This window comes from Penicillium rubens, assembly GCF_028828025.1.
Source record: "Penicillium rubens strain IBT 27055 chromosome Unknown utg000002l_segment0_segment0, whole genome shotgun sequence".
Taxonomy (NCBI): Eukaryota; Fungi; Ascomycota; class Eurotiomycetes; order Eurotiales; family Aspergillaceae; genus Penicillium; species Penicillium rubens.
The window spans coordinates 2,942,487-2,958,342 of record NW_026890600.1 but is presented as its reverse complement, the minus strand read 5'-3'; the positions used below and the strand labels follow the sequence as shown (position 1 = coordinate 2,958,342).

The window sequence follows — 15,856 nt, the reverse complement described above, 5'->3', positions numbered from 1 at the left end:
GCTACATATGTCCACGGGCATGTATGATAGGGGCAATTTCCAAAATGTATCGGATTTCATGTAGAACTGGCCCGGGGGGTTCTTCCAATTAACAATACCGTAGAACCGATGCTTCCAAAACCGGCCAATCCGCATTTATACCTCACATACAACTAAGGCACTACAGTGGTTTAGAGAAACCAGACCACATAGGATGGCGACCGGTCGAAGAGGGCGAGGGATTGAAATAACCGCTTTCAAATTAACATTGCGAACAAGACGGAGGGCGAAACGGAATTCATCGTGGTATTTGGGCGCGGACTTGGAACGATCGCTCGACGTTCGCTTCGGTGGGATCCGAGCTGCTGACCAGGATAAATTACCGAACTCAAAGGAAGTAAGAAATATTGGGAATAACTTGGGGAAAAAGCAAATTTGAAAAAGAAAAAAAAAAGCAGGGGTCACACGTTCACTCGGCCCAAGTTTGTCCAGCGAAGAGCAAGCTTCACGCCATTGAAATCAGAAACACAGAGGCAAAGGGGCGGCGAGATACGAGATATTGCCGTAGGATGAATTAGGAGCAACACAGGGGCGATAACCTTGTCTCCTCCTCCCCTAGTTGGCCCAACCGCAATGGAGGACACCTTCAGAGGACGAAAACATAATGGCGACGGGGGACATGGTTCGAGAGCGAATGAACGTAGTACTGAGTTCATCTACTCAGCAGTATCAAGCTCATCATGGGCAGAGGGCATTGGGTCCAGGGGTACTACTATATGTGAGTGAAAAGACATTTTCTAGGTGGATTCCCGGGGCAACTGACCTTTCCTGTCCTCACCGTTGGGGCCGTTCTCACGATCCTCCTCACGACGCTCCCGATCATCATCGCGTCTCTCCCGGTCATCCTTGCCATCGCGTTCACGGTCATCGGGGCTGCGAGAGCGGTCGCGAGAACGGTCGCGATCACGTCGATCGTGGTCACGGTCACGGCGGTCAGAATCACGGTCGCGGCGGTCGTAGTCGCGGTCGGCGTCGCGTTCGTACCGATCGTCTCTGCGAGGAGAATAGTCGCCGCCACGGCTGCGACGAGGGGATGGGGAACGACCACGGCGAGGAGGAGTGCGATCACGGCGACGATCACGGCCAGCGTCACGTGGAGCGTCACGGCCAGAGCCAGAGTCAAAGCGCCAGGAAGCAGAGGGAGGAGTGCGTGCCCACTAGAGATAGGTTAAAAGAGATTTTCCAAAGCTTTGGGGGGGGGATATGCTTACCTCAATCTTTAGCAAATCATCGCGACCGATACGCTTGTTGTGCATCTCATGATAAGCATCATCAGCATCGCGGCGACTCTCGTATTCAACGAAGGCAAAACTAAGCGATTTAGATTAGACTGGTAAAGTGGGTTTCAGATATCATGGTTTAACTCACAGGCGGCTGGAGGGAGTGCGCGGGGCAGGGATATCACAGCGAACAAGACGCCCATAACTAGTTCGAAAATCAGTTGAGCTGGCTTCAGGTACCGGTATCGAGAGAAATTATGATGAAGAATGATCAAGACCAGCTAACAGTTGCCCAGGAGTGAGACGGGGCAACGTAGACATAAGCTTCCCGCGCCAATGTCAATGCCACGCTAGTTGGAAGAAAGAAAGAAGAGGGTCGTCCAAGGAATTCAGTGCCAATGGTCTTCATCGGGAGGTCGTCGGAGGGATGGGAATCGAAGTTCGTAGGTGCGAAGGTAGAGGCGACACGTACCGTTCGAATTCGTAGGCAAGATCGCGAGCACGGGTGCCATGGCCAAACCCGGTAACATACAGAGTAGTCCCAGAGCGAGAAGACATGGTGCCGTTAGCACAGGGCAATGGAAAGAAAGAAGATCGGGGGTGAGTTGATAGGGTTTTAAAGAGTTGGAAAAGAGTGGAGCTTAAGAAGCTTCAAGAGGATTAAAGAGTATGAGGGAAGAGAGAGAGCACAGAAAGAATTAGTGATGAAGGTGCTACGGTGGATCAAACATGCCAATGACGCAATTGGTGAAAGGAGACTTTTTTTTTTTCTTCTTCCATGCGTGCTTTTTCGTTTCTTTATTTTAATGACAGATGGTTTATTTACAAATTTAATAAGGATAATATTATCATTATTTTTAAAAAAAAAAAAGAAAAAATTAGAATAAAAAAGAATAAAAAAGAATAAAAAGAATACAAATAGAATTTGGCCTATATTACAATGTTGGAGAGGTCTAGGCATTACCTACAGAGTACTGGAGTACTGGAGTACGGAGTACGGAATAGTACTGGGTAGCTTATCCGCCCCCAAGGTACGTAATATAAGTGGCGGACTATCGGGAGGTACCGTGTCTGTCGGTAAGTCGGGATGTTCTTCTCTTTCTGAACCTCTAAACCTCTCTAAACGCAATTTGATCAGATCCTCCAGATATACACACCTGTGTGATCTGTGACCACTTTCCTGCCTATTTCTCATTTCTTCCTTCTTCCTTCTTTCTTTTCACCTGTTCACATCTCTTAACAACATTGAAGGGGGAAAAGCAACTCCGGCCAAACATCACATCTGATCATAGCAAAGTCCTTCCTTTCTGACCTTGCTTCTCTTTTTTCCCCTTTTCGCAAATCTATCAACATTACCTTTCATACCTCGGTTACATGGCCATTGAAACGAACAATTCACCACGGGACGCAAGATCAATGATGTGCTTTTAGATCACCGAGCCTCCGAAAACAATCAACCTTCATGGCTAGCACGACACCAACAGTGCTTCATCGCATTTGATTTACAGCAACAACCAAGCTTCATTTTCTGATTAAAAGAGTTGTGGGAAAATCATTTTACAGCAGATCACAAAGGACTTTTTTTTTATCAACCTCATCTGCAGAACCGGATGTGCACATCGTCAAGATGAGCTTAGATCGCCAGGATGCTGTTCAGAAAGAGCAGCTGGAGGGCGCAGCGAAGCCTGCCCTGCAGAACCTGTCTAAATTTCCCACAGGTTCAAGTTCAGCCAAGGTAAGAAGAGACCCCCGTCCAATAATATGAACTAGGAGGCTGACAGTTTGATTAAAGCAGGAGCTGGTTAATGAGGAGAACCCCGCGGTGCTGGTTCGTGTTAGAAGGAATCTCGCCGAACCAGTGGTGGCTGCATTTATGGCTGGTGGAGTGGCTGGTGCAGTTTCCAGGACCATAGTGTCACCACTCGAACGATTGAAAATTCTTCTTCAAGTACAAAGCGTCGGTCGAACAGAATACAGATTGTCGATCTGGAAAGCCTTGGTGAAGATGGGGCGGGAAGAAGGCTGGCGGGGCTTCATGCGAGGAAATGGAACAAACTGTATTCGTATTATCCCCTATTCTGCGGTACAGTTTGGAAGCTATAATTTTTACAAGCAAGTGGGTGTTTGCTCCTATCCTGCAGAACTAAGGTTTGATCCAAACTGACATTTCTTTGATCCAGTTCGTCGAGTCTCCCGATGGTGAAATGACCCCGATGCGTCGCCTTATTTGTGGAGGTGTCGCCGGTATCACCTCGGTGACTATCACCTATCCCCTGGACATTGTTCGGACCCGACTTTCTATTCAATCCGCTTCATTTGCCGATCTTGGAGCAAGAGATCCAAGCCAAAAGCTGCCAGGCATGTTCACCACAATGGCCATGATCTATAAAAATGAAGGTGGGACAAAGGCTTTATATCGTGGAATTGCCCCCACTGTTGCTGGGGTGGCCCCATATGTGAGTTGTCAGCTTAATTTGACTTGGTCACAACTGACAAGCGACAGGTGGGACTCAATTTTATGACCTACGAATCAGTGCGCAAGTATCTAACACCGGAAGGGGACAAAAACCCTAGCCCCTATCGAAAACTACTGGCTGGCGCGATCTCTGGAGCAGTCGCCCAGACCTGTACATATCCTTTGTTAGTTCTTTTGTTCTATTTGCTAAGCCTTGCTAAACCCGGTGAAACTGACTATTCTTTAGTGATGTACTACGTCGGCGCTTCCAGATCAACACAATGTCTGGAATGGGTTACCAATACACCTCGATCTGGGATGCTGTGAGGGTTATCGTGGCTGAAGAGGGACTGCGTGGACTCTTCAAGGGGATAGGGCCGAATCTTTTGAAGGTTGCTCCTAGTATGGCAAGCAGCTGGTTGAGTTTCGAGATGACTCGTGATTTCTTTGTCCGCCTGGATGATAGAGAATAGTTCAAATAATACATGTACCTAGATATTTCTTCGCATTATTATTACGAACATTTGATTATACACAATGCACATAAACAAACAGTGGATAAAAGTGATCTGGTATGTATGCTGTACAAATAGACAACGTACCGTACATACTCAGGTACGCCATAACAGGATTTAAAAGATAAGGTTCATTTATACTCCGGACGGAGTAATTCGCTACTCCAGGGCTAGAGGCAATGAGACCCTTCTACCACGTGACTGGGTGACAACTTGATGGGCGATAGGTCACGTGGCTATAACCAGGTCATGTGCCTCGCCTTTCCTAGTATAGTCTAGCGTAGGGCTAAACCCACACACCACTGTCCAGCCGAAAGTCAAGGATCAAAAACCTCCTGCACTTTCCATACGGGTGCGACAGCAAGCTATTTCCCGGGAAGTCGACCAATACACAGCCATGGGTATGTTCAATCATCTCTGTTCGCTCGACTATCGCATCTCGCAGCATTCATTCGAATCCCTTCTTTTTTCCCGTCGTTCTAAGTTCATTCCATTGACAATCTCTAAATCGCAGGTATCGACCTGGACCGCCACCATGTGCGGAGCAGCCACCGCAAGGCTCCCAAGAGCGACAACGTCTACTTGAAGGTTCTGGTGAAGCTCTACCGCTTCTTGGCTCGTATGACTCCCCCGATTCCGACTTTCGTTTGCAGCGCAATTTCTACAGGTGTACCGTTGTGAGGATTTAATGAGGCTGATATGGGATGCATGATAGGCCGCACCGAGTCCAACTTCAACAAGGCCGTCCTCCGTCGTCTCTTCATGTCGAGAATCAACCGCCCCCCGGTTTCCCTTTCTCGCGCTGTTGCCAACATCAGTGAGGCACAGAAGGGCAAGACTGTCGTCGTTATCGGCACCGTCACCGACGACAACCGCCTTTTGACCATCCCCAAGCTGTCGATTGCTGCCCTCCGTTTCACCGCTACTGCCCGCGCTCGCATTGAGAAGGCCGGTGGTGAGACTTTGACTCTCGACCAGCTTGCTCTCCGCGCCCCTACCGGTGCCAACACTCTGCTCCTCCGTGGACCCAAGAACGCCCGTGAGGCCGTGAAGCACTTCGGCTTCGGTCCTCACACCGACAAGGTGCGTTATTGCGACTGGACAATGAGACGGTGTGATTCGAATTTACTGACTCAAAACAGAAGCCGTACGTGGGAAGCAAGGGCCGCAAGTTCGAGCGCGCTCGTGGTCGCAGACGTTCCAAGGGTTTCAAGGTTTAAGGGACTTGATGAGGATAATGCGGTGTGTATGTATTGTGAAACATACATTGGCCACATTGACTTTCCCGGTGCCTGGAATCGTTCCAGTTCTAGCCAGATGCCTCAAGTCTGTGTACTTTAAAGTGGCGGGATGTCTTTGGTTGGACTGGAAGATGAGAATTTACGAATGAAGGGGCAAAAGAAAATTGAATCAGGCTTTGTCCTAAGTTTTTTCTTATGGGATTTTTCAAACAAGAAAGCAAAGGAAAAAAAAAATCTTTTCTAAAATGATATCCTTCTATTAATGCGTTACACTGGAGGTCGATTACTGGTCTATGGGCAGTTTAGTATGGAGATATTTCTTCCCTCCTTCACCATCATAGTCCGCTGCCCCATGACCATTTCCCCGGATCAAGTACTTGTAGATGGTCAGGCCCTCAAGTCCGACTGGTCCTCGGGAGTGAATCTTGTTGGTGCTGATGCCAACTTCCGTACCAAAACCGAACCGCATGCCATCGGCAAACCTAGTAGATGCATTCCAGAAAACACCAGCACTGTCAATTCCGCTCATGAACATATCCGCCACCTCTTTGGACTGGGTCAAAATGACCTCGGTATGCTTGGAGGAATGCATGTTTATATGGGCAATAGCAGCCTCCACGGCCGTGGTCGATGGGTCAGTCGAGGGAATTGTTTTCACTGCCAACACAAGGTCCAAAAACTCAGTGTTATAGTCGGATTCGGTGGCCGTTTGTACTTGCGCTGATTTCTCGGTTGGCAATGTCTTTGTCAACGCAGATTTTGAGTCAGGATCACAACGGAGAGTCACGCCTTTCTCTAGAAGAGCAGCAGCTACCGCCGGGAAGACAGATTCAAGGGTATCCTCATGGACAAGCAAGCACTCCAATGAGTTGCATGCCGCTGGATAGTTCGTTTTTGAATCCACAATCACTTTGACAGCGGTATCGGTATCAGCGTCGGCGTGTATGTAGGCAGAACAAAGACCATCGGCATGTCCAAGTACAGGGATTTTCGTATTATCTTTCACGAATCGGACAAGTTCGTTGGAACCCCGAGGAATGACTAGGTCAATCAGCCGATCCTGGGCCAAGAGAGAAGACACCACGTCGCGTGTCTTGACCAGCTGGATCGATGCAACTGGCACGCGAGATTCGGCGATAGCTTTAGAGACAACGTTCGCGATTGCCGCAAAGGACTCCATAGATTCCTTCCCACCTAGAAAGTTGATTTACGTCAATTGAACAATACCATGAAACCTTTCCAAGGGCGTGCGTGTACCTTTCAGAATAGCAGCGTTACCTGACTTGATAGCCAACGCAGCGATGTTTGCGATTACCTCTGGGCGGGCCTCAAAGATAATCAGTAGTACACCAATAGGGCAGCTGACTCTCTCGAGTGTCAGACCATCGTCAAGGAGGGTTCGTAGTGTCACTTTCCCAACTATGATTGGGTTAGATCCCGTCTCATCAAGCTCAAATATTGGAAACTGCACTCACTAGGGTCATCCAAATCTCGCACACTCAGGATTCCATCAAGCATGTCTTGGTATTTTCCAGGCCGCGAGAGGTCAAGTCTCTTGAGCACACTCTGACTCAAATTACCGCTCTCGGCCGCAATAGTAGCAAGTTCCACATCCCTAGCATTGGCTTTAAGGATATCTTCTCTGTTCGTTTCCAATGCATCATGGAGCAACGTCAAAGCTTTATTGCGTTCATCATTGTTTAAGGTTGCGAGGCGACGAGAGGCAAGTGATGCGCTGTGAGCAGCATCAAATGCTGCGGATTCGGTCAATGACATGTCAAATAATATCCTATAATATCCTATAGGAATTGAACGAGTGTAGGAACGTAGTAGGGCAAGGAAAAAGAAATGAGTCAAAAGTGTGGAGGGGCGTATCGATCCCGCTCTCGGATTTACCCACCTCCCCGGGGTCTCCCAATAATCATCACAACTCCCCTACGTCACATTTCTTTACCAACATACACATACCTACGACAGTAGGTTTTCTTTTAGAAACACCTTATCCAAACCTCTCTTCTTCCCCCTTTGCTCTTCTCTTCCTCTTCCAACCTTGAGTCTCCATCTTATTGCAATCCTGACATCACAAAGCAAAAGAGACTCGAAACAGAAAACACATCTTTGCGCATTTGTCGCCAAATTATCCTGTGCTCTTCTTCCATACCGAGCCAGGATGACACTTCTCTCGGATATTATCTCTGCGTCGGCGCATTTACACAGCTCTAATCACTTACCCAGCGACGAGTATGACCGTCGGATCCGCGAGCTAGTTGAATACTTCAGGCGGCTACAAACGACCAAGGCACTCGAGTCATTTGCCAATGATGAGTCTTTTCTCGATGTAAGCACCTTTACTTATATCACATATTGCTTTTCTGAAGTTTCTATAGGCTGGCAGCTAATGTTCATTTGTCTTTAGCGTTTTGACCCAGCGATAGATTCTATCCCATTCCTCTTCGTGCTGCGTGTGCAAATACAAAAAGTGCAGGAACAGAATGCCGATTTATTCCCAGCGGATATTCGCCCCTCGGGGAAGCTATGGACACGCGCCGCACATTTTTTGGCGAGTTTCGATGGGGTGCAAGTCAGATACGCTGGACGAGAATGGCGCCTTCTTGTTGAGCTCGTGGGGCAAGCCTCGCAAGCTGCATCAACGGCGAGTCGGCTAGTTTCCAACATATCTTGGGTATAATTGCTAACCTAACACTGGTACAGCCACTGCTAGGCGCTACACTGGTTAAGGACGCTATGCTTCGTCTCGACCCATCAGGTGCCGTTTTCACCTCGAGTCACCTCTTGCTTGTCCGGCTTTGTCTCCAGGCCAAGGCATATTCTTGTGCATTGCCTGTCTTAAATAAGCAGATTTGTCATTTCCCAATTTCACTTGGACGTCCCTCTTCAGAGCCCTCTGTGCTCTGCGCCGATCACGGGTCAAGTGTATCCTTTATGACTGAAGCTTCCGAGGTTTCATCCAAGATATCTTATCGAGACTACTTGCAGTACTTCCTTTATGGTGGTATGGTGTACATGGCGCTGAAGGAGTGGCGCAAGGCACTTCATTTCCTTGGGATTGTCATATCTATGCCTACCACCAGCTCTGTGAGCCTGATTATGGTGGAAGCCTACAAGAAATGGGTGCTGGTGGGCTTACTCGAGAAGGGCAAGGTGAGTTATATCTTCAATAAGAGAATAAACGAACTCGGCAGCGCGAGCACTATTGTTTTCTTGAGCTAATTATTTCCGTGAGCAGCTCTGCCCGCCTCCGAGCATCACAACACCTCATGTAGTGAAAGTGTATCAATCACTTGCGAGGCCCTATATTATTCTTGCTCACACATTTGAACGTGGTGATTTGAAGAAACTTAACGCTGAAATTGATGCTGCCATGGGAGTCTGGAGCGCGGTAGGTGGCGGCTCTATCGACACTGTAGATTGTCTTGTTTTGACACTCAGGACTAATATCTCTGCGTTAGGACAAAAATCTCGGCCTCGTTGCTCAGGTAGTGGCTGTTTTCTTCAGTCAGACTGTGATCAAGCTTGGGAAAACCTTTGCAGCTTTAACAATGGCCGACCTTTCAAAGCAGGTGTCTCCCTCCCCTGTGTGTGCAGAAGTCACTGGACCCGCTGTCTCATCCCTCATCATGTCTCGTGCTTTAAACGCGACACTGGTGCAGACCAAAGATCATGCTGAGTCTTCTATGCTACGGTTCTCATCCATTCATTCGTTACCTCGACTCTCCCATGAGTTGGACTTACAGTCCCAACTGAAGCAAGAAATGAAGCTGATGGAGACCCTGGTGATTAACCTTGGGGAAACCAATAATAACCTGGGATTAAGCGACGAGTACGTTGATAGCCTCCATAAGGGACAGGTTTGGTCAGGCTCTAGTGAAGTCAATCCCACTGGGGGGAAACTGGACTTGAGATGGATGAGGATTTAATGGGTGACATGTCCTGAGTTCATCATTATGGTATCAAGGAGCAATAAGGACCGAATAGTCTTGCTTTGAATGTATTGCTTGTGGTGCTAGTCACTTGTAGTGCATGTAGACCACCTAATGAGTTAGGGGTTGGGCCATGCGTTGGGCCGAGTACAACATAGTGATACCTGCTGGCACCTAGGGAGATGCAATTTGTGATTGCGGCATATATAGATTACCGCCGGTAACCTGGGGCACCTGGACAATTGGGATGTGTTATTAATAGCGGTTCTATTGCAAATCTAAAGCGGCTCATCCTATGACAAGGCACATCGAAATATTAAATACATTATCACATTACTATCCCGAAGATAATATGTATCATGGGAAACTACACACTCGCTGGAACCTTGGAAGATATCCAGGACCAAACACCGTAAAGAAATACTCGAACACGGGTTTGAAAGAGGCAAGCATGATGTGGATGAAGAAAGGTAAACATGTAAACATGCAACTGCTTACTGGGCCTTCGACGCCTTGGCCTTGTTTTCCCTTCGGCGCTTCAGCGCATCTGGGGTGTACTCAGTGTCAAGGACATAGTCCCACCACCGGAAGCTGCTGGAATAGTTGCCAATGAACTTCTCATGGTGGAGATCGTGGTGATCGGCACCGGCCCAGAAGGGAAGGAAATGGTGAAGACTCCACGGGAATTCATAACCACTGTGAGCATCAATGGCTTGGAACAGGCGCAAGACGATCCAGATGTACATGGTAAGAATGTGCAGGTCGCCTGTCATCGCACACCAAACGATCGGGCACCCGACAGTTCCAAAGCCCAGGATCATCACTTCAATTGGTGAGGCATATTCAGCAGCCAAACCGAAGGGGGCCGAGTACTGATGGTGGATTTTGTGAATGGCCTTGTAGAGGGGACCCCAATGCAGAGCACGATGGGAGAAGTAATGCCAGGTATCCTCCATCACGAAGAAGATTGCGATCTGATATGCCATGGTCCAAAGGGTAGGGAATGGGATCGAAGTTGAAAGTCCGCAGAATTGTGCCATGGGGTGGAAGAGCCTAGCATATATGTTAGACCACCTGGAGTTCCATTTAGAGGAGATTCAAGTCTTACCAGATCTGGGGCAGCTCGACAGTGAAATGACTCAGGAGCACGAATTTGGCGCAATCCCATTGTTCCCGTAGCGATGGAATTTTGTTCTGCCCGGTATTAGAAGTGACCAAATGAACTGAAGGGTGCGGTGCCACTTACACCTTGAATCTTGTAGCGGTTGAACAGACCCAATGTGTCGATGAAAATCCAGGGTAGGGAGCGACCGAAGTAGACCAGCTCATGCATGGCGAATGACATGATTCCAGTGGCCAGGACATCGTTCTGCATCCAGGCATACCAGGCCGCCCACAATCTCTCGGCCACATTCAGGTCGGCATTGTACTTGCCAATCTCCTCGAATTGGCCCCAGTACGTCCCGGAGGACAAGACCGTTGAATTCCTATATGGTATGTTAGATACTATGACAGGTAAAGGACATGATCACCATACATTGTGAAGGTTGTTTCTCCTTTCAGAAAGTAAAGAGAGGGAAAAGCAGAAGTCAGAAGTCAGAAGCCAGAAGTCAGAAAGAAGAAATGAGAAGAAAAGTGATTCTATCCAAGGTTATAAAGAAAAAAAGGGATAAGATCAAGAAGATCAAGAAGATCAAGGACAGTCCAATCCCGACGTGGCGAGATCCAACTTTTTTTTCCCCCTGAACGTACGCGTAGGGGTAAGGCCACTGGCAAGCCGATCCCCATCCGAGATCACCCCACCTGCATAAAATTCAGGTCATGCGGATTTCGCTGCTTTTTGTTTGGTTGAAGAAGCACGGTGACTCCAGTGGAAATCCAGACCCTTTTACTAAAACCATTTTTATGCTGTAGGTACTCCGTACATCTTACGATCATTTTCTTGGAATTTTGGCCTTGTATGTTGTAAGGTAAAGTACTTCTGTATGTCCATATCCCGTGACCCAGTATGTTCTCTACTGTGTAGGCTCAAGTATAGTTTGGGGTTGTTTGTATGGTTTGCAATATCTGTTATAAATATCTAATTTTGCACTGTTTGCATAGTTTGCACACTGTTGTATGCATGACGACATCAACCTTAACCCTTCACTGTTTTTCTATGTTGTAGGTACTATGGTCAGCTTCTGAGGGTAGCTGTACCTCATACCATTGGAACATCTGGGAATGTCTGTTATACGAGAGTGAGTGAGATACAGTTCCTGAAAAATGTCTTATACTTAACTTGTATTTCTTTACACAGAACTGTTTGTGGCGTCAACACTCAGCTTGATCGCCTTCAGCAACAGATCTCAAGCCCACAGAGATTAGAAGCCACAGATTTATCCAATGAATCTCTTGAGTCAATTGGTCAACTGCACGATCTCATCAACTCCATTTCTGTGACTTCCAAGACCCAATCCCTTCTACCTCCTAGTCGGTTGGCAGATTTACTTTCGGGAACTTTAGTACAGATCACTCTCCGCGGGGGAAACAGTGCACAACTGTCAGACCATGTGTGGATAGTGGTTGCAAAGGCCGCCATTCAGGCTTCAGGGCTGGTCATGAACACCCTTTTGGATCAAACACTTCAACTGCACGATGAGACCTATTATTGGGGTGAGATGCTGGGGTCTGTATGGTACAGCAGTCTGTATACCGTTCAGAAATTCCCAGCGCAATTCTGCAGGTGGACGAAGGATGCATGCGCCGCTCAGATCTATCAAGAAGCCCCATCCATCACTGCCAGATGGTCCCGGTTTTACCAGATTGCCCGCCAGACTGCTTGGAATCTCGGAGGACACTCCATAGGTGCCAATTTGCTATCCCCAGTTAGATCATCCCGAGCAGAAATACGGCAGAAACGAGACTTGCTCCTGAAAATGAAAGACCTCCATACCAGCAGCCTGGGTCTTTTGATGGAGGGATGGCATCTTTTCGAAGCGAATGACTCCGCGAGTTTAAGCCCCGGGACTATCAACGCCCAATGGTGCGATGCAGTTCACAGAGCGGTGGTTTTAATTGAAGCCATCTTTCATCATATAGCACTTGAACCTAGCACTCGCGAATTGGAACAGGGAGTATTTGCCACTCTGGAGAGGGATATGGATGACACTAGAATGCACACACAGAGGGACAATCCCGTGCATAGACCTTTGGATCTGATTGAGCGACTTGTGCGTGTTCTTCGAGGGAAGTTGCCAAACCATACCACTTCAACGTCTTTATTTATTCGTCGCCATGGGCGCCCTTCATCCATCGTCCGTTATTGGCTACCAGTCTCAGCCGTTCTCCTTTCAGGAAGTGCATCAATGAGATTTTTGGCCAGCCGACAAGAGGAAATCATCCAGTCGATTGCCGATATCGGTACAACCACTATCGATTTCTGGGGTAATTGGGTTGTTCATCCAATCCGAAATCTCATTGGGACGATCAGACATGACGAAAAAAGCGAGATTGCGATAATGAGCAAGAATAGCTTACTGGCTGATCGGGAAAGCCTAGAGAGAATGGTAGTGGACTTTGTCCGCGATCGCCCGGATCTTCACCAGGGTGCGGTGGCGGATACCACCGCCATCGTTAATTCTGTCAAGGAGGGTGATTTGACCCCCGTTCTCAAAGCATATGAAAGGGACCTGCGGTCGCCATTCGTTGGGACTGTTAGAGGCGATCTTGTCCGTGCCCTTTTGATCCAGATCCAGAAGACGAAGGTCGACGTGGAAATTGCCATTAGCGGTATCGATGCTTTGCTGAAGAGCCAGGAGCTTGTATTTGGGTATGTTGGGGCTTCCTTCCAACCTGATTTCTTTTTCCATTAATATCTTTTAGATTTGTTGGGTTGACTCCTGGGATCTTGGTTTCCTTTGCAACTATGAGGTGGCTAGGTGGCCTTCTCGGTAGCCGACGAGGATTGCGAAGAGGCAAGCAACGACATGAGTTGAGACGTGGATTGCGGTATGATTCTCTCAGACTGGTGTACAACCCCTTAACAAGCTAATTCCGATACTTTACGTGTAGGAATGTGGCCCGGATTTTGACTTCTTCTACGGTTTTATCCAATGGGACTGTCCCTTACAAGGACGCTGGCCAATTGATTTGTGAGGCAGAGGCTCTCCTTCTGCATGTTAGGGTAATATTTGGAAGCATGCAGTACGAAGAGTTCCGAGAAGACATCCAGGATCTCTTGAATGTTCAGGATGGAGTGGACAAGCAACTTCGCGTGATCGAAAGGATGAGATGGGCGTATCTCCAATAGGTGTTGGTGGCAATAGACATTTCCATCCTAGAACACCTGATATACTACCTAGGTATGTATCAACATACAATTAAATATAGATCATTCATTGTCTGTATACAATTGCTAGGGTTGAGAGCCCAGAAACGTACAAAACCCGGCTTTTTTCTGTATAGTGAGACATTCAAGATAGACATGTTCATGTTACGTATCATACATATCAAAGTGTATTTAGCATGAAGATATACATGTACATTTCTAAATGATAAAAGCCAGTATATGCTTATAGGTGTTGCCTACGTAGGTATCCATCCATGGATGGATGGATCCCACCTGGGCATGATGTTGCTTACATAACATACCGAGATCCTCCTTACCGTACCGTCATCACCTCCACTCCGTAGGTGGTGCATCGTTCTGCCTCCTTTCCCATAAGACACTCAGAAATCTTTAGCTCATCTATGCTTGGTTGTGGATCTCTGCTTGAAGTCTACAATCTTTTCATATTCCTGCCCGTTTATCAACTTGGGCGCTGTTCTAACATTTGTCCAAGCTCCTGATAAGTCCTCGGGGCAACTTGGGAAAACCATCAACCTAAACCACTTGATTGCTCCAATTCATCCTGCAGCTGCATCTACTCCTTCCGCTTCGCCCCAGACAACATCAAACCCAATACCCCTTGTCGCTCGACTTGACGAATCTCCGGATCACTTCGGTCTCCTATCCATCTTCCACAGTGCTGCTAGCTTCGGTGCTTAATTTCTACTCAAATATCGCCATAATCCATAATGGCTGGCACACGGAATTATGATTTCCTGGTTAGTATTCACCGCTGTTCAAAATCCAACCAGTTTCCCCACAAAGTCCTGACAGTGTTAACTTTGTCATAGATTAAACTGTTGTTGATCGGGGACTCGGGCGTGGGTAAATCATGTTGTCTACTGCGATTCAGCGAAGACTCCTTTACCCCATCATTCATCACTACAATCGGAATTGACTTCAAAATTCGTACGATCGAGTTGGATGGCAAGAGGGTGAAGTTGCAGATCTGGGACACTGCAGGCCAGGAGCGCTTTCGCACTATCACGACGGCATACTACCGAGGTGCCATGGGTATTCTGCTAGTCTACGACGTGACAGATGAACGATCATTCCAAAGTATGACCCCCCCCCTCCTTCTCCTAGTTTGCTAGAGGTATCTGACCTTTTTTCCCCCTTCTGTTTAGACATTCGAACCTGGTTTTCAAACGTCGAGCAACATGCTAGTGAAGGCGTACACAAGATCCTCATTGGAAATAAGTGCGACTGGGAAGAGAAAAGGGCAGTTTCTACTGAACAAGGCCAGCAGCTCGCCGATGAACTCGGCATTCCCTTCCTCGAGGTTTCGGCCAAGAACAACATCAACATTGAGAAGGCATTCTACAGCCTTGCATCGGATATCAAAAAAGGGATGGACACTTCCAAGACTGAACAATCTGGTTCTCAGGGTGTTAATATAGACCAGCAAGGCTCCGGTCCGAATGGTAACTCTGGGGGCAAGTGTTGTTAGTTGTTGTATCATCACCCTTTGTCTTTTGCCCATGATCTCCCTTGTGTTTTAAGCTACTCCCATGTCTCTTATTTCCCCCCGCGCTCTCTTTTCCGTCGATATCTCATTTTTGTTCTGCTCGCTACATTATCATGTGCCAAGATCTGAATGTCCAAGTTTTATGCCTAAAGAATTGGCTGCCTATGGACATTCGAGTATCATACAAACTTGTCCATATTCTGTGATACCTCGTAGTTTGTGTCTATACTTTTTTTCTATCCCTTCTTTGATCTGGTTCTATAGTAGGTACACATATCTATATATACACATACATATGTAGGTGAGCAAGTACAATGTAGCGAACTGGGTGACCCACTTTTCTCTAAATCTTTCCATTCTTTCTTTTCTCTTTGTCTTTGTCTTTTTTCTTTTTCTCTTTTTGAATAATCTTCTTAATAGTTGCTTTGTTTTTTCCCCCCTTCAATAGAAAGATTGAAGGCTTGATTTAATACAAGGACAATTTCAATTTCACCGTTCTCCCGGAGTTGCCCCTCCCCCACCAAAAATTTCTGGAAAATATTTGGATTGTTTCTTCTACTTTCAGTGCTGAGAAAGTCTCATGCTGTAAAATCTTCCTTGATTTCAAG

General features: G+C 47.3%; 8 protein-coding genes across 8 annotated transcripts; 4 read left to right on the top strand and 4 right to left on the bottom strand.

Moving 5' to 3' along the window:
• Positions 1 to 135: 135 nt before the first annotated feature.
• N7525_003608 (uncharacterized protein) lies at positions 136 to 695 on the bottom strand (the record flags this gene model as incomplete). The annotated part of the gene is made up of 2 exons (XM_061212762.1): positions 136 to 396; positions 447 to 695. The coding sequence occupies 2 exons, from the start codon at positions 693 to 695 to the stop codon at positions 136 to 138; spliced, it is 510 nt and encodes a 169-aa protein (XP_061069783.1).
• On the bottom strand, positions 696 to 1,817 carry N7525_003607 (RNA-binding protein; the record flags this gene model as incomplete). The annotated part of the gene is made up of 5 exons (XM_061212761.1): positions 696 to 748; positions 803 to 1,196; positions 1,251 to 1,350; positions 1,408 to 1,464; positions 1,732 to 1,817. The coding sequence occupies 5 exons, from the start codon at positions 1,815 to 1,817 to the stop codon at positions 696 to 698; spliced, it is 690 nt and encodes a 229-aa protein (XP_061069782.1).
• A 1,069-nt stretch (positions 1,818 to 2,886) lies between these two features.
• N7525_003606 (Mitochondrial carrier protein) lies at positions 2,887 to 5,484 on the top strand (the record flags this gene model as incomplete). The annotated part of the gene is made up of 9 exons (XM_061212760.1): positions 2,887 to 2,994; positions 3,052 to 3,375; positions 3,440 to 3,715; positions 3,763 to 3,899; positions 3,962 to 4,186; positions 4,509 to 4,630; positions 4,744 to 4,848; positions 4,945 to 5,312; positions 5,372 to 5,484. The coding sequence occupies 9 exons, from the start codon at positions 2,887 to 2,889 to the stop codon at positions 5,447 to 5,449; spliced, it is 1,743 nt and encodes a 580-aa protein (XP_061069781.1). The 3' UTR covers positions 5,450 to 5,484.
• Positions 5,485 to 5,753: 269 nt separating this feature from the next.
• On the bottom strand, positions 5,754 to 7,246 carry N7525_003605 (glutamate-5-semialdehyde dehydrogenase; the record flags this gene model as incomplete). Its single annotated transcript, XM_002558943.2, has 3 exons — positions 5,754 to 6,664; positions 6,728 to 6,889; positions 6,946 to 7,246. 3 exons carry the CDS (start codon positions 7,244 to 7,246, stop codon positions 5,754 to 5,756), a joined length of 1,374 nt encoding a protein of 457 aa, XP_002558989.2.
• Positions 7,247 to 7,640: 394 nt separating this feature from the next.
• Positions 7,641 to 9,408, top strand: N7525_003604 (putative COP9 subunit 3; the record flags this gene model as incomplete). The annotated part of the gene is made up of 5 exons (XM_061212759.1): positions 7,641 to 7,808; positions 7,887 to 8,123; positions 8,183 to 8,632; positions 8,718 to 8,870; positions 8,941 to 9,408. 5 exons carry the CDS (start codon positions 7,641 to 7,643, stop codon positions 9,406 to 9,408), a joined length of 1,476 nt encoding a protein of 491 aa, XP_061069780.1.
• A 497-nt stretch (positions 9,409 to 9,905) lies between these two features.
• On the bottom strand, positions 9,906 to 10,950 carry N7525_003603 (sterol desaturase family protein; the record flags this gene model as incomplete). The annotated part of the gene is made up of 4 exons (XM_061212758.1): positions 9,906 to 10,464; positions 10,520 to 10,605; positions 10,658 to 10,898; positions 10,925 to 10,950. 4 exons carry the CDS (start codon positions 10,948 to 10,950, stop codon positions 9,906 to 9,908), a joined length of 912 nt encoding a protein of 303 aa, XP_061069779.1.
• A 684-nt stretch (positions 10,951 to 11,634) lies between these two features.
• N7525_003602 (NCA2 family protein) lies at positions 11,635 to 13,702 on the top strand (the record flags this gene model as incomplete). Its single annotated transcript, XM_002558946.2, has 4 exons — positions 11,635 to 11,651; positions 11,711 to 13,222; positions 13,276 to 13,401; positions 13,465 to 13,702. The coding sequence occupies 4 exons, from the start codon at positions 11,635 to 11,637 to the stop codon at positions 13,700 to 13,702; spliced, it is 1,893 nt and encodes a 630-aa protein (XP_002558992.1).
• Positions 13,703 to 14,469: 767 nt separating this feature from the next.
• Positions 14,470 to 15,230, top strand: srgA (Rab family GTPase srgA; the record flags this gene model as incomplete). Its single annotated transcript, XM_002558947.1, has 3 exons — positions 14,470 to 14,499; positions 14,572 to 14,839; positions 14,908 to 15,230. 3 exons carry the CDS (start codon positions 14,470 to 14,472, stop codon positions 15,228 to 15,230), a joined length of 621 nt encoding a protein of 206 aa, XP_002558993.1.
• Positions 15,231 to 15,856: the final 626 nt, after the last annotated feature.